The sequence below is a fragment of the Phoxinus phoxinus genome (assembly GCF_949152265.1).
Source record: "Phoxinus phoxinus genome assembly, chromosome: 23".
Lineage (NCBI taxonomy): Eukaryota > Metazoa > Chordata > Actinopteri > Cypriniformes > Leuciscidae > Phoxinus > Phoxinus phoxinus.
The window spans coordinates 25,478,546-25,500,259 of NC_136898.1; the positions used below are offsets into that span (position 1 = coordinate 25,478,546).

At 37.1% G+C, this 21,714-nt stretch overlaps 2 protein-coding genes across 11 annotated transcripts in view; both read left to right on the forward strand.

The window, feature by feature from the left end:
• Window positions 1–21,714, forward strand: part of slc38a9 (solute carrier family 38 member 9) — a 219,439-nt gene that overhangs the window by 162,322 nt on the left and 35,403 nt on the right. The window lies entirely within an intron of this gene.
• ddx4 (DEAD (Asp-Glu-Ala-Asp) box polypeptide 4) overlaps window positions 2,080–21,714 on the forward strand; it is a 28,310-nt gene continuing 8,675 nt past the window's right edge. The window contains exons 1-20 of one of the 9 annotated variants that reach the window (XM_079600819.1): window positions 2,080–2,126; window positions 2,894–2,963; window positions 5,319–5,349; window positions 9,410–9,454; window positions 9,716–9,748; window positions 10,060–10,107; window positions 11,005–11,067; window positions 13,035–13,061; window positions 13,141–13,215; window positions 13,428–13,466; window positions 13,547–13,573; window positions 13,653–13,715; window positions 15,608–15,649; window positions 15,745–15,780; window positions 15,867–15,911; window positions 17,658–17,800; window positions 18,520–18,672; window positions 18,792–18,946; window positions 21,293–21,422; window positions 21,522–21,688. In XM_079600819.1, the coding sequence (XP_079456945.1) occupies window positions 2,940–2,963; window positions 5,319–5,349; window positions 9,410–9,454; window positions 9,716–9,748; window positions 10,060–10,107; window positions 11,005–11,067; window positions 13,035–13,061; window positions 13,141–13,215; window positions 13,428–13,466; window positions 13,547–13,573; window positions 13,653–13,715; window positions 15,608–15,649; window positions 15,745–15,780; window positions 15,867–15,911; window positions 17,658–17,800; window positions 18,520–18,672; window positions 18,792–18,946; window positions 21,293–21,422; window positions 21,522–21,688 (1,346 nt within the window). In that variant the 5' untranslated portion in view covers window positions 2,080–2,126; window positions 2,894–2,939. Of the gene's footprint in view, window positions 2,127–2,161; window positions 2,475–2,499; window positions 2,808–2,871; window positions 2,964–5,318; window positions 5,350–9,409; window positions 9,455–9,715; window positions 9,749–10,059; window positions 10,108–11,004; window positions 11,068–13,034; window positions 13,062–13,140; window positions 13,216–13,427; window positions 13,467–13,546; window positions 13,574–13,652; window positions 13,716–15,607; window positions 15,650–15,744; window positions 15,781–15,866; window positions 15,912–17,657; window positions 17,801–18,519; window positions 18,673–18,791; window positions 18,947–21,292; window positions 21,423–21,521; window positions 21,689–21,714 lie in introns of those variants that run through there. The other 8 variants (XM_079600815.1, XM_079600817.1, XM_079600816.1 and 5 more) reach the window with 8 other exon arrangements.

A 21,714-nucleotide genomic window follows, 5' to 3' on the forward strand; every position in this document is an offset into this window, starting at 1 on the left:
TGCTGTTTAATCCCTGTTTCCTTCTTTCCCATAATTGCTATCTTGTTTAAATCATTATTGTCACCTGTGTATTGTTTAGTTCCTTGTTTATTTTTTTGTATTTACTGTAATGCCCTCAGTTACATAAGTTAATTGTTGAGTATTGTCTTTACGTTCGGATGTAAAGTTGTTATGTTTGTTTTCTCTTTTGGACTATTATCTTTTTTATTCTGATTAATACAAGAAAAGAGATGCATCCAGATCCTCTTCTCCTCAATTCAAGAGACAAAATAACTGTGGGTCACAACATTTTCTTAATCTTCACAAAACATGGGTGAAAACTGCACAGTGATACATTTTACATGCACATATGTAAAAATGTGGATCTGTCCACATATCAAAAGCGTGTGTGCTTTGCAAAACAAAAACATTTAGAGATATGACAACAAAGGGGGTATAGGGAAGTTTGTACAATAACAGGGATTATTACAACGGCTCTTTCAATGTTACTCTTATAAACAACTTGATAATTAAAGTCAGACTCCAAAAAAAAGCACAAATATCAAGTGTGTCATTGCAGTCAGGAACATAAATTGTAGACAAAATTGTACATGCACTTTCAATAACGGCTAAAACAGAATTAATTTAAGAAAAGTCAAGGGCCAAGTGTCCAGTTAAGGGAACGCTAATCAAGGACAAATAGTTACTTCAACCTTTTAAAGCCCAACTGGTTTATAATAAATGAACATGATAAAGTTGTTTTTGGAGTTGTTTAAGAATCCTCTGGTGAAATATGAAGAAATATGGCGCAGTTGTCGTCACTAATGGTCAAATATCATAGATTAGTTGATTTCATTAACTGCTTCAGTGTTATTTTTACTCTTTACTGTATCCGATGATGAGGCGTGCTGGTGAAGTACTGGAGTAATGACGACCCAATAGCACCTCAGTGCAAGAATGTTTATTTAACAGTGTCTGTAACAGTCCTAAAAGTGCACAAATATATTAACAAACAAGAAAAATGGGAGTAAGTACACATAATATTTACACATACAGCTGGCTGAATTTCCTTCTACGAAAAGAATCACCACAGCACTCCAGAATAGCACTTGCAAAGCAGCATCCTCAGCTGGTCCCAGTGTGCAAACCCATCTGCTGGTGACAGATACTGGATTATTGAGCAGGTGGTGTGGCCCTTCAGCATCACGAGTGTGTTCTCTGGCGGAGCAGTAAAGAGGAACCGGTTCTGGAGGTGCGGTGAGTGAATGTGCACCTGGTGGTTTTATAAGGGTTGCAGTGAGTCAGCAGCATTATGTGATGGCCTATATACACCTCAGGTCACCAACACCTCATCCGTGTGTCACTCTATCTAAACCTCTCATCAATACATGAAAAAATTACATCAAGAGTTCAAAAATCTCTCCACTGAAACAACAAGTTGTGATATGTCTTCACAATCATTAATCTCATAATAAAACAAATGCCAGCCTTTGGTAAAAGAGTATATAATATTCTCAGCATAAAGTTTCACCGTATGTTTTTGCTGTGAAATACTGTTAAATGCACCATTTTCAGAAATAAAAACAACAAAAAATCTTATAATTTATAGTGAAAAGCCATAAAATGACATTCCCAGAATTCCCTGTGCACTTCACATTTGATGTTTTTTAATTTTATGCTTCTTAGTTTTTCTTTTTCTTCTTCTTTTAGTTTTGTGTTATGTACATTATGAGTTTATGTTACATCTTATGTTGTTAAACTAATATTTATTGCATTATTTTAGTGTCATACGTGTTACCACATTTGTGTGTAGGTTTTGTATTTGTTTTGTATTTGATCTTAGCTTGTGGGAAAGCTACTTGAGATGAACTTGACTCATCATGAGCCTTTCTCTTTACCACCAGTGTTATTATGGATTATATTAATGTCAGATTTTCATGATCTCTTGTAAAACACACATTACTGTACTGTACAGTGTCTATCCTAAACCTTGTCTAATAATCTGTTATAGGAGTTAACACTTTTGTAATCACTTAAATAATAATTTAGGGTGACTTGAGATGTTAATTGCTCCCAATCCACATATTAAGGACTGTTGGTGGGGACCAATCCCAAAACCTGCTGTGTACCACCAACCATCCAGACAGGTGACCATAAAAAACATATAATTAATTACTATTTTACTTTAGTTTATTATAATTTAGTTATTTTAATAACTAATAAAAAAACTCAAACGCCGCAAGTTGATTCAGGACACAGAAAGAACTATGACTCAGAGTCATTTGGCCCATCGATTCAGAACAATAGGAAATTAAGCATTCAAACGGACGTGTGAATCGTTCGCCTGATTCATTCAAAAGAATCTGTTCAAACGCGCGAATCGCAACGCGTTCTGATTTTCCCGCCCACAAGTAGAGATTGCGTCACTTCTGCCCGGTCTCTCTCGCGAGCGCCCTGTCTCCCAGCCGCACGTGCCACCAGGTCTTCGGATAAATGTATGCTGTTTTAACTTTAGAAACTGTACTAAAATGAGTTAGTTCGTAAACAAAATTGTATTAACGCGAATTTAAGAGAAGTTGAGTCGTTAGAGTCAAAGTGAAGCGTTAATTAGCGAGATGCTAGTTTATACCGCGGTTCAATTAACGTCAGTCAAATTGACTAGCAGCTAGCGTGTCTATGTTTCATTTTTAGCATTTAAATGAAGGTTTATTACGGTAATAACAAATCCAAACTATATTATCTGCTGATTTTGTTAGATATCACAGCGTTTTACAGTAGGTTGTCGTTGAAAGAAGAACTCTTAATGACCGGCGTTGAATTTAAATAACGTTAGGCCCAAGTTACTCAAAATGTTAGCCTTGGTTATTGATTCCTAAAGTAGGACATTGTGTTCATTTTTTGTTTTCTTTCACAGATCTGGGAAATATTGAATTGTCTTCTGTCAACCGAAGCTGCTCAACATGGATGACTGGGAAGAAGATCAGGTAAAGTTAAAGTCGACCACACTCTTCCTCACCGGAGCGAGATGAGTGGAGGCCACGTGCTCTCCTCTAACTTATCACTGCAGTAGTGTTGCGAACATTAGCCATTGGTCTTTTATATTTGCTATATCAAATGTATATATTGATTATTGTTACTGTGTGCGTTATTTAGAAGTAGTTATTTGAGAATATTGTTACTGCAATTTAGGTTTCTACGTTTTACATGTAGGTATTTGGCAGCACGTTTATCCATCGTGACTTGCACTGCCATTTTAGATATAATCTGAAACTACTCTCCTAGTTATTGATATCAAAAATACATGTTCAGATATCTGAAATATTAAAAAGTAACATGTAAAATCTTAATATCTGTAAATGTATTAACATTTTGACTAGTAATTAAGTTCTTGATATCAGGAATTTATATTTGTACTAATAACTATGTAATGATTGATATAAAAAATTATCATTTATATTAACTAGTAAGAATCGTATTTCTGATATGTGAAATTGTAATTTCAATGAGTTAGAAATCATTTCTTTATCAATTATTGAATTTGAATGGCAACCTATGGTGACATTTAACTAGTGAAAATACAATTAGATATCAAGAATTTGTTTTTACCAGTTGAAATTCAACTTTTGATATCATAATTTGTATTTCTGTGAGTGATGTCATTTTTGACAATAATTAAACATTTTACTAGTGAAAATTTAATTCCTGATATTAATACAACTGCTTAGTAGAAATCTAATTCTTAAAATTTAGAATTTAAATTTTCACTAATTAAAATGTTATTGTTTATCACATTCATATCCTGGGAATGAATAAATGTAAAAAACGCTTTCCACAAAGTTATACTCTAAAACTTGATTCGCACTCTTCAGAGCCTGAGGAAGATGTCAGATGAGGAAGACATCCAGCATGTGCTCAGGAGGCGCTGCAGAGCCACTGCTCACTGTAAAAAAAAAAAGTTGCTTCCTTAAATTAAGTACAATAAACTTAGATGTTTAAGTTGACATTTCAACTTAAAGGGATCATTCACCCAACAATGAAATTTACCCCATGATTTATTCACCCTCAAGTCATCCTAGGTGTATGACTTCTTTCAGACGAACACGGTTATATTAAAAAAATGTCCTGGCTCTTCCAAGCTTTATAATGGCAGTGAATGGCCATTTCTGTTTTGAAGTCCGTAAAGCATCTATTCATTAAAAGTGCATCTATCCATGATTAAAGTGCTCCACGGCTCCAGGGGGTTAATAAAGGCCTTCTGGAGTGAATCGATGTGTTTGTGTAAGATAAATATCCTTATTTAAAACTTTGTCAGCTAAAATAACTAGCAGACGTCCTACGCCAGTCGACTTAAGCCACAAGAGTAACTCGTGACGCATGTATGATGTAGGAGTAGTGTAAGCTTTGAGCCTCTCGCGGTTCAAACACAGGGCTGGGCAACAAACTCAAGCTCCTCCCACATTTCTCTTGTCTTACGAATTTCAATTTCCCACATTTCTCTTACGAATTAAAGTCTAAAAATGTAGTTTTAGACTTTAATTCGTGACTGGAGCTTTGTTTTGCTCTAGTCTCTGTGCTTCCGCGTTCGTCATGCGTCGGGTCAAGGGTCACTTTCACAGTTAAACGATGCGTACGGACATCTGCCGGAAGCTAGTTATTTTAGTCGATAAAGTTTTAAATATGGATCTTTTTCTTACACTAACACATCGATTCACTTCAGAAGGCCTTTATTAACCCACGTAGAGCCGTGTGGAGCACTTTTATCATGGATAGATGCACTTTTATCATGGATAGATGCACTTTTATCATGGATAGATGCACTTTTATCATGGATAGATGCACTTTTATCATGGATAGATGCACTTTTATCATAGATAGATGCACTTTTATCATAGATGGACACACTTAACATGGATAGACACACTTTTATCGTGGATAGACGCACTTTTATCGTGGATAGACGCACTTTTATATATACAGACATTCACTGCCAGAATGATTGGAAGAGCCAGGACAGTTTATAATATAACTCCGATTATATTTGTCTGAAAGAAGAATGTCATATACACCTGGGATGACTTGAGGGTGTGTAAATCATGGGGTAATTTTCATTATTGGGACCACTATCCCTTTTGAGGTGAATCTTGTATAACTTAAAAAATTAAAGCAATGTAAAAACGTATGTTGAAATAACTTATTGATCATATTTTTGGCAGTGAAGTCTGAGCTGTAGGTCATAACTGTACAGGTTTCCTGTTTGTAACTCAAACCCAATATAATATCATTAGCTGTGAATGATTAATGTAGGCATTTTGTTAATGTTGTTTTTTGTCCTCCTACAGAGCCCTGCTGTATCCTCCAACTCAGGATTTGGTAGGTTTTTTTTGTACATTCTTCTTAGGGTTTCAGATTGCGCCATAAATGTTACAATATAAAGGGCATAAAGCCCCCGCCTCCACTCACTCACACCTGCTCAGAGATCCACTCAGTATCAATGGTACTGCGATTTATGTATCGCTCTCTACAACGCCCGACACATAAAGGTATTTAAGGAGACTAGCCTTTTGCTTGACTGATCAAACAGCTAATAATGTGTTGCTAATGTTACATAAACATGTTTACGTTCGCCAACTCCGAGTCAGACAACTGCCATCTAACAATCATTATCCGTAATGCTTTGAACATTATAGTACATCAATGGAGAAAAACATAGTTCATCTTAACTTCGTAATATATCAATTTTCACCCGCTATATTGCTAAATACACGATTCCGCCATTACACGATTTTTCGTATCAACAGAAAACAAATTCTGGGCTATCTGTCTTCTCTTGCCCCTCCCTTGCTTCAGAGCAGTCATAGTTAATGATATGCTAAAGCCCACCGGCACGTTCACCTGATTGGTTACAAGATAGTTTGTGACGTCAGAAACGCCAGCGATTTTAAACCGCAGTGGTGTTGACTTATGAGTTTACACATGATTTGTCTTAAAGTATATTAAAAACACCACATAGACAACTTTAAAATGCCCCTAGACCGAGGAACACCCAACCACAGTTCACTAAGTCTGTGGAAAACACACTATTAGGCATGTGACGGTATCAAATGTTCCTATCCCGATAATTGCTGAAGCTTTTTTTCATGGTAGCCTGGTATCACATATTGAATTGGATTAGAATAAAGTGTTGTCTTCCCTGCAGGTTTAATAACCATCTTACAATAAAAAGAACTCTGAACATTTAAATAAAATAAAACGATGCACAAAAATTTTATAAAGCAATCAAATGTTTCAAACAGTTCAAAGTGCTAAAGAACAATAAGTAACACTTTTACAGATATAATTTGAATTTAATTATGTATTAAAAAAATGTTGAAATTAACTAAGATAAACAAATGTATTAAATATTTTTAGTTACTTAATCTAATGTTAACTGTAACGCAATTATTATCAGACATTTTCAGTCAATAAACCGTATACAATATATAGTTGTACATAAAAGTAATCCATACGGCTCCAGGGGTTAATAAAAGCCTCAAGCGAAGCAATTTAATATTAAAGTAATATTTATAACTTTAATACACTATAATCAATGGCTTCCTGTAATGGCTGTAAGCAAGTCGTGTTCTGGCGGAGAGTGACCTCTGACCTGTGTTGAAACCCCCCACCAGCAGAAATATTTTACAAATGCATGAAATGGATCTTATTGTGAAAGATTAATCTACATGTATGCTTCGATTCAAAATTACAAGAAAAAAAAAATCTGATGTTATAACTTCAGACTTCTCTCTGGTGACGCTTGCAAGACTTGTTCAATCCTTTAGTCCGGGTTAAAGCTCGCATTCTTCTGCTTCCTCATGGGAGTGCAACGGCTCAATCTCAAAACCCAATCAACAACTGATGCATAGAACCAAGAGCCCGCCCTACACTTCTTGTTTTTTCGATTACCGTATGTTATAATAATGAGCTCAACTAAATGCTTTTTAAAACTCTTTAAGCTCTGAAACTTACAGGATGTTTTAATGATGCAAACGCCATGTCAAAAGATCAAGTACGGCTGCTCGATTATGGGTAAAAAAACATAATCACGATTATTTTGGTCAGTATTGAAATCATGATTGTCACGAATTTTTCACATGACTTAGGGAATGTGTTGCATTTATAAAAGACACCTTTCAACAATTCTTAAAGTCCGCGTGAACCAGGGTTATAATCGTTAACGAAAACGAACGAAAAAACGAAAACTAGATGGGGAAAAAACATTGTCGTTAACTGAAATAAAAATAAAAACGAGGCAAAACAAAAAAACGATAACTAAATAAAACTGTAATGTGTGGTTGACAAAACTAACTAAAATAAAATTATAGAGTAAATGTCCTTAGTTTTCGTCTTTGTCAATGTCTTTCCTTCGACGCTATTTAAAAACACGCAGAGAATTCGCTCAGCTGTGTTTCCTTTCCCTGCTCTCCCTCCGTCTCTCTGTCACTCTCGCATGCATGCGCGCGACACACACACAAACACACACACACAGTCACACACGTTGAAGCAAGTTCGCAAAAGGTTGGTATCTCATAAACACCTTTACACAATCACTTACACAATCACACACATAAAAAGTGGTATACAAATATTTTATATTCTCTGAAAAGTTCTTCTTTAAAAAGTTAACTAGTCGCAAGTTTGAGGTAACTTAAAATGCACTTGTGTTGTCGTTGTCAAAACACTAACGTTATAACGTTAAGCTGCAGGGCTGGAATGGTAATCTGGCATTCCGGGCAAATGCCCGCTGGACCGACGTACCTTTTGATTCGATACATCTTGGGATTTAATACTTTATTTCTTTTCTTTTTCAACGGCCTTCTGATCTACATTGGCAGCCCATTTGTCCCATCCTTTTTAAGTTTATATTTTGTTTTATTACATGGCTTGGTTGAATTCCAATGTAGAATGCGGTCTGTTACTTCTTGATAACACACCGCTGCGGAGTATAACAGACCGTTGTCATGAAAAACAGAGCGTTGCTATATGGACTCACAGAATTCTAACCGTAGACGGAGCGCACTATTTTCTTTGGCGGAAGCTTATCGGAAGCAATACAATCGTAAACCATCAATAAACTCCTTTTTAAATCAATATTTTGTTTCAAAGTAGTGATTCATTTGATAGGTAGCCATGTAATAAGCGGGATAATGTATAGCGAGTCGGTAGTTATTGGGAATAACCCCTTCAGGCTGTCGGAGACAGACTAGTTTTAATTAGTTTTAGTATTAGTTTTAAACTAAAACTAAGCATTTTCAAAAAATAAAAAATAAACTAAACTAGCAAACCCACGTTAGAAACTAATTAAAACTAAACTGAATTTGAAAACACAAAGTTAAAACGAAATAAAAATAAAAACTAATGAATAATGCAAAACTATAATAACCCTGGCGTGAACCAGACGTTGACTTTTCTCAAGTGTTGTGACGCATTTCCGAGTGAAAGGGAATATTGAACAGAGGGCAGGGTTTTACTTCAGCGCTCCTCCTCTCCGTCTCTCGCCCATAGCAGAGTAACGATTTGAGGGAATGGTGAAGCGATTAACCAACCCAAGCCGTCAAGCCTATGTCATCAGAAAAAGAACCATTCCAGACCCGGAAGTAACTTTTCAGACTTTGATTAAAGATAACTTCGGCAAACTATTTTTTTTTACCGTGTATTAACTTGCCCGGATTAATTGTTCACCACAAGACTAGTAATATCCGCTAACAAAGTAAATAGGGTCAATTTTGATTTCATGCCGACTTTAAAAAAATCTAAATTTGAACTTTTTTGTACTTTTTGAACGATTAAAATAAATAATATAACAGATAATACTTCAATAAGTACTTGAATAATTCCCGCAGGTCTACCACTTATAATGCGGGTAATTCCCCCACAAACATTGATTCACTTTAGCTACTAGATTGTATCCTTAATTAATTAAAACTCAGAGATTATAAAATCAAATCAATCATTTTAAAACTTTCTCCAAGACGCAATTTCACTCTCTCAAAATGGGCTGGATAAGGCAAGCGTCGAAACTACACTCTCGCGTTTAGGAGTCGGAAATGACGGAATTGTCTTTTGCACAATCGGGCCAGCATTGCATCATAACTAAAGTTGATAATTTTCACTTCTTTTTAAGTCTCATCAGTTTAAACATTGAAGCTGAGAGAGGTTATGGCTTCGGGAGGGGCGGATGTGCGTGTCATTCAGGACACAAGACAAAATAAGTGTTCTTGAAAAACAGAACATGGCAAAATAATCGTTTTTACTCGATTGTACTATTTTGGTGATCATTGGGAGCCGAAATCGATATTCATTTAATTTCACAGGCGTAAGATCAAGGCAAAATTGATTGGTGTCCTTTTAAACGTACGCTTATGTCAAATGTATCGGCCCTCTTCACTTACAGGTCTGGGCTCCAGTAGTGCTGGAGGATTCAAGAGCTTCTATACAGGTTGACTATCTCATGAGCCTCATTTTGTACATAAAATAATTTGTATTAATACTCAAGTGTAAATTATCGTGTGCATGTACGGGAGTCATTGCTGTCAGTCAGTGATTGACAGACGTTACTTTAGCATAGCTTTGAGTTTTCACGGGTGTAGATTAGAACTATGGATGGCAACTTTTTTTTTTTTTATGCTCATTAACCACGTTCTGTACACCGCAGTGGCAGCCATGTTTATTCTGTTAACAAGATGCTTTTTATTTGTAGGAAGTTCAGGAAGTGAGAAGACAAACAATGCAGGTTTGTTTTCCTCTGATAAGGCTGTATGTATGAATCCGCTCTGTTGCAGGACTCCAGACCGCAACCTAAATGCGACACATTAACCAAGCAACTCTGAGATTTGAACCTATTGGCTCCCATTTCCTTTTGCCTTTTATTTTGGTCTGGAGCCCTGTGTTTTTACCAACATATTAGAAGCAATAACTTGTGTAAGCAAGCCTCATTATTGGGGATATTTAAAACCCTGTATCAGAGGCTATTATGATCTGGAACCATGATGCTTGAAAGGATTCAGATCAGAGCCTGTCTAAGGTGAGCCATTGTGTTTGCAGATAGTGACTCGTGGAGGTCGACTGGTGGTGACGGATTCAGGGGCAGAGGTGAGTATCTGAACTTATACTCGGTAATGATAAAGCGTTTCAGCAACACCTTACACCGTGTCTAACTACACGAGACACGATAGTTATTTTCCATGTTAATCAGAGTTTTTGTCCTAACCAGCCGCGATGAATCTATGTTAGAAACGGTTTGTATTTTTCTGCGACGTCGCGCTGGAACAAACACAACGTGTGGCAATGATAATCTTAGGCACTGTTTATGTGCTTTATTTAATTGTTAAAAGTGTGTCATGTGACTTTAAATATAATTTAGTGCTCCAGCTTTGTAGCTGTAAAAGCAACACTGGATAATTCACCTCAGATCTTAAAATTTAACAAATGGAAACAAGAACATTCAAACTGAACAAACAAGTGTATTATTTGACAAATATTGTTTAGTAACTCTGTTGCCTATGTATTTTTAAATAAATGTTTAAATGGTGTAATATTTGTGCATTTGATTATGTAGCAACTTATGCATTTTCTTGCGAGTGCCGTCAAGATTACTATCTGGTGCCGTGCACTCGCCGCGAGACTCCGCCCGCACGCTCTTCTGATTGGCTGTGGGTTTTGATTGATTTTGAGATCTCGCACTCGCCTCTAGTGTGGACAGACAAATTATTTGTCGCTGGAGTCTTATCGCATCGTGTCTGGTTAGGACACGGCCTAAAGCATTTCTCAACCATGTTCCTCTTCCAACCCAGTGCTCCCAAGCACTGCACATGTTTAACGTTTCCTAGCTTAATAAATATAAATTTGACTGTCCAGGAACCCTGGTTAGGGATGTGCAAAACTGTTTTAAAATACCATTTTTTAGCAGAACTATAGATTTAAACTCAGTAAATGTAAATTTATCTAGAGTAGTTTGTGCTTCTGCTGTAACTGTTCTGGTGTTTTAAGGAGGCAGGGGAGGATCCCGAGGAGGGAGAGGAGGAGGCGGCTTCAGGAATACCTTTAAATCAGGTGAGATTACATCCATCATCCCTGATCCCCCTCAACAGAAATACAGTATTAATGGTGGCAATCAATTTGGGTTGTTACACTTGGAGGAACATAAGCACATGGGTTAAAATAGCCGTTGTGAAAAATCACAAGTCGCGTCTGGCTTTTTTCCACAAACGTTTGCTATCGTTTTGTGTGGTTTTCTGTCAAGGCTTTAGAGAAGAGGATTGTGGGTATGGAGGAATTTAGACTGGTGGTTCTCGACCCTTTTTGGCACATGTCCCCCTACTTACTGTGATGTAGATTTGTTTTGCATTTGATACATCTTCAAAATTTTAAAGGGGAAGTTGGTTTACTTTAACAGACATGCGAGACCATATCTTTGGGGAATTTCAAACACAGTTTTTGTGCTCCCAATGTGGGAAGGGACGCCACACAAAGGGTCAATTCGAATGAAAGTGGGCAACGAAGCCCCTTTACGAATTACCCTCCCACACGGCTGTTAGCTAAGGCTACATGCGATGATCACTTCACTGGAGTAATACCATTTGTATTGGTTTGTATCTACCATAATATTGCAATTGTTGTTTTTGAAGAGAAGCAAAACCTATTTTATTAGATTGTCCTGGACATAATTCAAGTAGAATGCTCTTTTATGAAGTTATCTCACTGAAGGACTTGCTTAGTAAGATTATTCCTGAAGTTTTAATTTATTTTTTATTTTTTATAAATGTAATTTTAAAAAGATTTTTGTATAATATGACTTGCTGTTTTTGTTATTTTGGTTCTTATAGTATTTTTTATTATATTTGTATTTTTGTAGTAGTTTTTGCCATGAAAACAGCTTTGAATGCTGACATGGCACTAAATAAAACAATCTGAATCAAGAGAAGCACTTTTCCTGACATAGACATCCATGCTTCACCGGCATACACAGCATCCTCGCTGGATGAGTAGTTTCTGGTGGCTTGAGCATCTACAGACACTTGGAGGCAATATTTAAAGGGTTAGTTCACCCAAAAATGAAAATGTCATTAATGACTCACCCTCATGTCGTTCTAAGCCCGTAAGACCTCCGTTCATCTTCGGGACACAGTTTAAGATATTTTAGATTTAGTCCGAGAGCTTTCTGTCCCTCCATTGAAGCTGTATATACAGTATACTGTCCTTGTCCATAAAGGTAATATAAACATCATCACAGTAGTCCATGTGACATCAGTGGGTTAGTTAGAAGTTTTTGAAGCATCGAAAATACTTTTTGGTCCAAAAATAACACAAAATAAGACTTTATTCAGCATTGTATTCTCTCCCGGGTCTGTTGTCAATCCTTCACAGTTACGCTGATGGCGTAAGACGCTGATGACGTGTTATCTGGTGCGCCCGAGCTTCATTTATAGACTGAGGGAGACGCACGCTGTAAAAGTGTCTCATCCGCGACATGCACATTTACGCACCATTAAAAAAATGATATCCACGCAAACAATGTAGAATAGCTTGAATATAGCGTGCGTCTCCTCAGACTGTAAACGAAGCTCGGGCGCACCAGATAACACGTCATCAGCGTCTTACGTCAGCAGCGTCACTGCAGAGTCCTGAACGCAGATTGACAACAGACCCGGGAGAGAATACAATGCTGAATAAAGTCTTATTTTGTGTTATTTTTGGACCAAAAGTATTTTCGATGCTTCAAAAACTTCTAACTAACCCACTGATGTCACATGGACTACTGTGATGATGTTTATATTACCTTTATGGACATGGACAGTATACTGTATATACAGCTTCAATGGAGGGACAGAAAGCTCTCGGACTAAATCTAAAATATCTTAAACTGTGTCCCGAAGATGAACGGAGGTCTTACGGGCTTAGAACGACATGAGGGTGAGTCATTAATGACATTATTTTCATTTTTGGGTGAACTAACCCTTTAAGGCTGTGTGTAAAAATGTGAGAATTTTTACATAAAATGCTCTTGCTTTGTTTTTCAGAAACTGATGAAAATGGCAACGACGAAGGTAATCTTTCTCTTTCGAATAACAAGACTTGTTTAATGACTCTTGCGTCTCGGTGTTTCATGGAGTGTGTGTGTTGCAGGCTGGAAAGGAGGAGAAAGCCGAGGAAGAGGCCGCGGGGGTTTCCGTGGTGGATCTCGAGGTGGTTTCCGCGATGGTTGGTTGTTGGAATAAAATCATTTTAATTGTAATTTATGTGAGAATGGCAAAAAAAGATGACTTGAAATGTGCTGGAAATTGGTTCCCTGGGGCAATGGCGAATTAAATAGTTTAGTGCTCATTCTACACAGTTGACCACAAAACACTTACTTTGACCATCACAGTTGAGTTGTGTAATGCGTAAGTTAATTTTAATGTCTAATTTTTAAGGTGGTAATGAAGAGACTGAAAGAAGAGGCTTTGGGAAAGGTGATGTTTTAATACTCATCTGTGAATGAATACATGTACAAAAGTATTATAATTTTTACATAATGCTCTCTATCTTCCAGAAGGGGATGAAAATGGCAACGACGAAGGTAATATTTCTTTCTTTTGAATAACACATGTTGTTATGACTCGTGTGTTTCATGGAGCCCGTGTGTGTGTGTGTTGCAGGCTGGAAAGGAGGTGAAGGCCGAGGAAGAGGCCGCGGGGGTTTCCGTGGTGGATTTCGTGATGGTTCGTTTTTGGAAGAAATTAATTTGAATTGTACTTATGAGAGAAGACGGCAGGAGACAGACATGAAACTAGCACAGCTATGTTCAGGGTTCCCACGGGTCCTTGAAATCCTTAAGTTTGTGAATCTGAAAAAATATATATTTTAAGGGCCATGGAAAGTTAATTAAACCTAGATAAATACAGGCAGGGTCCGAAATTAACTTTTTGGCTCACCTGCCACGGGGACTGGTAGATGAAAAAAATCTACCAGCCAAGCATATTTTTTACCGGCCAAAATAATAAACAGCCTTTTTTGTGTCACATATACATTAATTTCAGTACATTTAATTGAGATAATAAGGTATTATGTTGAATACAAACATAAAAAATTGTCCAGAGCAAAAATTTGAAATGTAGGCTATAATTAAAAAAATATATATTTTACACACACACACACTCTCTCAATCTCTCTCTCTCTCTCTCTCTCTCTCTCTCTCTCCTCTCCTCTCTCTCTCTCTCTCTCTCTCTCTCGCTCTCTCTCTCGCTCGCGCTCGCGCTCTCTCTCTCTCTCTCTCTCTCTCTCTCTCTCTCTCTCTCTCTCTCTCTCCTCTCTCTTCTCTCTCTCTCTCTCTCCTCTCTCTCTCTTCTCTCTCTCTCTCTCTCCTCTCTCTCTCTCTCTCTCTCTCTCTCTCTCTCTCTCTCTCTCTCTCTCTCTCTCTCTCTCGTTTTTATGTTGAAAGGAATGGCTACTGTTCATTTGCACACACATTTTCTGTCATTTTCTATCTGAAGCTATTGCCTGCAACATTGAAAACTCCGGTCTCTTGTGTTAAGCGCGAAAGCTCACGTGATTGCCGCCGGACAGTCGTGCCGTGTACCAGCTGCTTTGACGCGATTATCAGTTTAACTGACTCGTAACGTGTGCAATATCTCATGACCTCCCGAGTGTCCGAACATTTTATTTTATTATTTACTCGCTAAACGGAAAATCTACCAGCATTTGGCGCTTGGCTGGTGTTAATTTCGGATGCTGAAGACAGCGCTTAGGAGATGGTGAAGCCTTTATACTTTCGCCTGTCTCCACTGAGAGAGAGAAAGAGAGACAGAGCGCGCGCGCGGAACCGGGGCTCTCTCTCTCTCTCTCTGCTCGTTCTCTGCTCGTTAAACATGCGCCCGGTCACACGCGCAGCAGTTCGTCTACATTCGGCTACTACTCACCGATCAGATAAGACTATGGCGGGACAAACATTTTATTAAAAAATGTTTATTACATTACTATTTTGGTATGAATATTCACCCGCCAGTGTGGCGGATAGCCTTTTGAGATTTACTCGCCAAATGGAAAATCTACCCGCATTTGGCGCTTGGCGGGTGTTAATTTCGGACCCTGAATACAGGTCCTTGAAATCCTTGAAAGTTTGTGAATCTGGAAAAAAAAAAATCTGCTTGAAAGTGCTTAAATTTATTTTGTGCAAGAAGTTTTCTGGAAATATCTCCATATTCCCTCCGGTCCGCTAATGTGTTATTTCACCAACACTTCGTGGCCTATGCATTCTAGCTTGCTTGATTTACGCTAGTTACGCGCATTTACACTAAGCGTTTCCCGCGTGAGGTACTTTGTGTTGGACATTGCCATGGCATTTCAAGTGCACAAAACGACTTCGATGGTACCTCAACATTTGTTGTTGGACACATCAAACGTGTCCCCACATTAAGTCCTTGAGTTTGAGGGTATTGGACCTGGAAGGTCCTTGAATTTGAAGTTAACCAAGGTGTGGGAACCCTGTATGTTGGAAGTTGATTGCCTGGGGCAATGGTAAATTATACAGTTGGTCAGTATACATGTATTGACCTTTGACCAGTCACAATCGAACAGTGTAATTTAATTTTAATATTTATCTCTTGCTCTTAAGGTGGCGATGACGAGACGGGGAAAAGAGGCTTTGGAAGAGGAGGTGATGTTAAATTAATCTCTTTTAAGTGGTGCTTGAGTGATTTTATCAAGTGGTTTGTGTGTTGTAACTATTCTTTCTTCAATGGCTCTGTTTAGGTTTCAGAGGCCAGAATGAGGAAGTGTTCTCCAAGGGTAATTTACTGCGTTTATAGTAGCTAGTATGTTTTCGACGGCTGCTTTAACTGACTGGTTTTCTTGCTCTTTCTCTGATTGTCCAGTCTCAACGTCAGACAACACAGATCAAGAAGGTGGTGAAAATGCAGGTGGGTCACCTTTACCTTCAGTGTGAGACAAAGCTTTTCTTTTGCTGTATGGATTTAGATATTTTTCAAGTCTGGAAGAGTATGGGGATTTTTTTTTTACACCATTTAAGACAACTGAGTAAATTCAAGGTCCATATTTTTCATTATGCAAAACTGTTTGTCTTCACCATAAATTAGTCTTTTGAGCTTGGCTAAATGGATGTTCAAACCGTAGGGATGAATACTTTTTGGGTGAGGACTTGGAGAAAGTGATAAAACCAGATTTTTTTTTTTCATCTGTAAATTTATAGTATATCAAACTCCAAAATGCTGGGTAGCATATCCTTCCATTATTTTGAAAATATTTATATTTTCTATATCAAATATAATCCTGTAGTTTATCGTAGGGCTGGGCGATATAACGATAATTATCGCGATATAATTTTTCTCGATAAAACGATATCAAGAGTTCGATAAATGTTCGATAATGTTTTTGCGCCAAAAGCGGAACGAATCTCATTTGAACCGCGCGCGCCACACGGACCGTTTATCCGCTCGGCTCAAAGTCCAAACGGCAGCGCAGCGCGAGTTCACTAGAGCAGACGCGTTTACTCTGATCGGTCTCAGTCACGATCCAGTGAGAAGCGCTTGAATTCAGCGAAGAACACAAATGTCTCAGTGATTTAAACCAGCTTAAAGGCAGATGAGACCGCGCTGACGAACATGAGAAACACTGCGCAACAATACAGTCAGAAGGCTTTTTCGTCTACACATTCCCATTATTTACCACGGATTTAACGTTACTGTAACGTTAGCCTGGTAATATTAACTGCACCATGAAATGTGGGATATATATATATTGAATTGTATAATATTATTAATGTAGACAATGTATTAAAGGACTAATGGAATATAATTACAGTTTTTAATAATGTATTTAGGCTACTGGTTTTCATAAATACCGTAGAAACCATAAAGTTACATTTTATCTGTGGTTATCATGATCTAAATGCATGATGCTGGATGACCAATGGTTAATTTTAATAAAACTAAAGAATATTACATTTTACCAAATAAAAATAATGTTGTTACTTTTTTTTAACAGATGTTACTGTTTTTGTTAATGAACATAAATTGTATAAAGTAAATCTGCATCCTAACTCAAGCTAACACTACTGAAATAAAGATATTTATTTTGTTAAGGAAAAATGACAAATGTTTGAATGTTCTACCTCGGATTTGTGAATGTTCACCTGTTTGGCAAGTGTTTGTCATGATATGTTCTGACAATAAAGAGTAGTTTAAAAACACAACGCTCTGGTTTCTACAGCTTTCACTTAGGAGTAAAAATCTGTCTTTCAACTTGAAATAAATAAAGATTTGACATTTATCGATAATTATCGATATCGACTGATATAAAAAAAAATATTGTGATATTTTTTTTTGGCCATATCGCCCCCTAGTTTATCGCAGTTTTAATAAAATGCTGCGGATTGAACTGGTCTGGGTTTGGTGTTCATTGGTTTGAGCTACAGTACCTAGCTACAATATTCCAGCAGTTATTTGGCAACATAATAGCATGCATGGTCTGAATTCAATGTTAACCTGGATTTTAAAACCATTTATCGGACATTTATCGGATGTCAAATGTGGTATGGAAAATGTTATGGAAATTTTGAAACTGACTTGTGTGTAGGATCTCTGAAGTCATTGCTGTACCCTTGTTTATATCCAGAATGAGTAACGTCCCGTTCGTCTGTTTTGTAGGACCCAAGGTTGTCTATGTGCCGCCCCCCCCTTCAGAAGAGGAGAGCTCCATATTTTCACAATTTGCCACAGGCATTAATTTTGATAAATATGACGATATTCCCGTGGAAGTGAGCGGCAGCAATGCTCCAAAAGCAATTATGGTAAGTTGGTATAGATGGATTTTGCTATCCGTTTTCATTTAAAAAAAAAAAAAAAAAATATTGGGGCAGTGTGACGTGGTGTCCGTTACTCTGCTTCCCTGCCATTCACGACCACTCTCCCACAGGACTCGTGGGATTGAATTTGTGCTCATTAAATGTACACTTCATGTTCTCGGCAGAAGTATTGGGTCATTTTGGCAGTTTTCATCTGCGGTTTATGAACACTGAATAATTTAATTACCTAGTTTTAGTTTAGCATATAACACTTTAATAATCTGCGCAGTTTTTACAGCAGTTTGCAATCAATAAATATTATACATTTATGCCAAATGATTGCTTGCGAACAACTGTTAATGTATGGTGTTTATTGTAATGCTGTCGGTAGATGTAAAAGTGCATTTTTTTTCATTTGTTGATAATTATACTGATTGTTATATTTAAATTTTAAATGATTTCTAAGGATCTGCTATACCGCACCCTCTGATCTACTAGAAAGGCTTACTATTGAAATGTGTCTTAACCTGAAACACCACTAGATGGAGCCTGCATGTTAATGAATATGACAACTCTGTAGATAAGATTTTACAAGACACTGAAAGAAAGTCTTCGTTGTGTATACGACAAGTGTGTCCACAAGAGCTGTTTTGTGTACATGGAGATATTTTGGCCTATTTTCATAGCTTTTGAACATGCTAAGTGTCTTTTTCTCTCACTCTCAGACCTTTGAAGAAGCAGGACTTTGTGAATCACTGAACAGGAATGTATCGAAGTCTGGATATATAAAGCCCACTCCTGTCCAGAAATATGGAATCCCCATTATCTCTTCTGGACGGGATCTGATGGCTTGTGCCCAGACCGGATCAGGAAAAACGGCAAGAACCACTCTTGCATGCTGTTCTCATTTAATGATCATCTTTCCTGTCCTTGTGTTCAGAAGATTATACATGTTTAAGCACAGCTGCCTGACTGCTGTCTCGGTGTCGTCCCCCAGGCGGCGTTCCTGCTGCCCATCCTACAGCGGTTCATGACTGACGGAGTGGCGGCCAGCAAGTTCAGCGAGGTGCAGGAGCCCGAGGCCATCATCGTGGCTCCCACCAGAGAGCTCATCAACCAGATCTATATGGAGGCCAGGAAGTTCGCACATGGGTACACACTTTACCATTTTCAGCCATAGAAATTGGGTAGTTTGTTCATTTATAGCATTTTCAGCCATAGAAATTGGGTAGTTTGTTCATTTATAGCATTTTCAGCCATAGAAATTGGGTAGTTTTCTTCATTTATAGCATTTTCAGCCATAGAAATCGGGTAGTTTGTTCATTTATAACATTTTCAGCCATAGAAATTGGGTAGTTTGTTCATTTATATTATTTTCAGCCATAGAAATCGGGTAGTTTGTTCATTTATAGTATTTTCAGCCATAGAAATTAGGTAGTTTTCTTCATTTATAGCATTTTCAGCCATAGAAATTGGGTAGTTTGTTCATTTATAGTATTTTCAGCCACAGAAATCGGGTAGTTTGTTCATTTATAACATTTTCAGCCATAGAAATCGGGTAGTTTGTTCATTTATAACATTTTCAGCCATAGAAATCGGGTAGTTTGTTAATTTATAACATTTTCAGCCATAGAAATTAGGTAGTTTTCTTCATTTATAGCATTTTCAGCCATAGAAATTGGGTAGTTTTCTTCATTTATAGTATTTTCAGCCATAGAAATTGGGTAGTTTGTTCATTTATAGTATTTTCTGCCACAGAAATCGGGTAGTTTTTTCATTTATAACATTTTCAGCCATAGAAATTGGGTAGTTTGTTCATTTATAGCATTTTCAGCCATAGAAATCGGGTAGTTTGTTCATTTATAGCATTTTCAGCCATAGAAATCGGGTAGTTTGTTCATTTATAGTATTTTCAGCCATAGAAATTAGGTAGTTTTCTTCATTTATAGTATTTTCAGCCATAGAAATTGGGTAGTTTGTTCATTTATAGTATTTTCTGCCACAGAAATCGGGTAGTTTTTTCATTTATAACATTTTCAGCCATAGAAATTGGGTAGTTTGTTCATTTATAGCATTTTCAGCCATAGAAATCGGGTAGTTTGTTCATTTATAGCATTTTCAGCCATAGAAATCGGGTAGTTTGTTCATTTATAGTATTTTCAGCCATAGAAATTAGGTAGTTTTCTTCATTTATAGCATTTTCAGCCATAGAAATTGGGTAATTTGTTCATTTATAGTATTTTCAGCCATAGAAATCGGGTAGTTTGTTTATAACATTTTTAGCCATGGAAATTGGGTAGTTTGTTCATTTATAGTATTTTCAGCCATAGAAATTGGGTAGTTTGTTCATTTATAGCATTTTCAGCCATAGAAATTGGGTAGTTTGTTCATTTATAGTATTTTCAGCCATAGAAATTGGGTAGTTTGTTCATTTATAACATTTTCAGCCATGGAAATTGGGTAGTTTGTTCATTTATCGTATTTTCAGCCATAGAAATTGGGTAGTTTGTTCATTTATAGCATTTTCAGCCATAGAAATTGGGTAGTTTGTTCATTTATAGTATTTTCAGCCATAGAAATTGGGTAGTTTGTTTATTTATAGTATTTTCAGCCATAGAAATCGGGTAGTTTGTTCATTTATAACATTTTCAGCCATAGAAATTGGGTAGTTTGTTCATTTATCGTATTTTCAGCCATAGAAATTGGGTAGTTTGTTCATTTATAGCATTTTCAGCCATAGAAATTGGGTAGTTTGTTCATTTATAGTATTTTCAGCCATAGAAATTGGGTAGTTTGTTCATTTATAGTATTTTCAGCCATAGAAATCGGGTAGTTTGTTCATTTATAACATTTTCAGCCATAGAAATTGGGTAGTTTGTTCATTTATAACATTTTCAGCCATGGAAATTGGGTAGTTTGTTCATTTATCGTATTTTCAGCCATAGAAATTGGGTAGTTTGTTCATTTATAGTATTTTCAGCCATAGAAATTGGGTAGTTTTCTTCATTTATAGTATTTTCAGCCATAGAAATTGGGTAGTTTGTTCATTTATAGTATTTTCAGCCATAGAAATTGGGTAGTTTTCTTCATTTATAGTATTTTCAGAGAAATTGAACTCACGGTTAATCTATTTTTCTGAATAGTCGATTAATCCTTTGGTTAATTTATCAATAAGAAATAACTAGTAATTTACCAATAAGTAATGACCGTAATTAATCTGTGTGTGAACTTTTACTAATTATATTTATCAGAAAAGATAAGGTTTATGCAGTGCAGGCCTAATTTGGAGATGTGGACACAAATCCCCGTAAAATAACTAGTAAACAACACTAGCTGACTACTACAGTACTACAGAGTTGATTCTGATTTTTGCTTATTAGCATAGTCCACACTTGGGCTCGCATGAAGTCCCTCATATGTTCTACATTGCTTGTAGTCCCAAGTTGAAAATTGTACAGAAATGTATTATCCTTAAACAATTGTTCTTGAATCTCGTAGGACCTGTGTGCGTCCTGTGGTGGTTTACGGCGGTATAAATACTGGATATACGATTCGAGAGGTGTTGAAGGGCTGCAATGTTTTGTGTGGGACCCCTGGAAGATTGCTTGACATCATTGGGCGTGGAAAGGTATTTTTTTTCTCTCTCTAATGTACCATGCATTTAGTAACTGGCAATATATTGTGTGGCTGTCATTTTTACGAGTGTTGTTTGATTTGTTCCCGTCAGGTTGGCCTGAGTAAGCTACGGTATTTGGTTCTGGATGAAGCGGACCGGATGCTGGACATGGGCTTCGAGCCAGATATGCGAAAGCTGGTGGGGTCTCCAGGAATGCCTCCCAAAGAGGATCGGCAGACACTCATGTTCAGTGCCACCTTCCCTGAAGAGATTCAAAGGTCTGACTCTGACACACTTTAAAAGA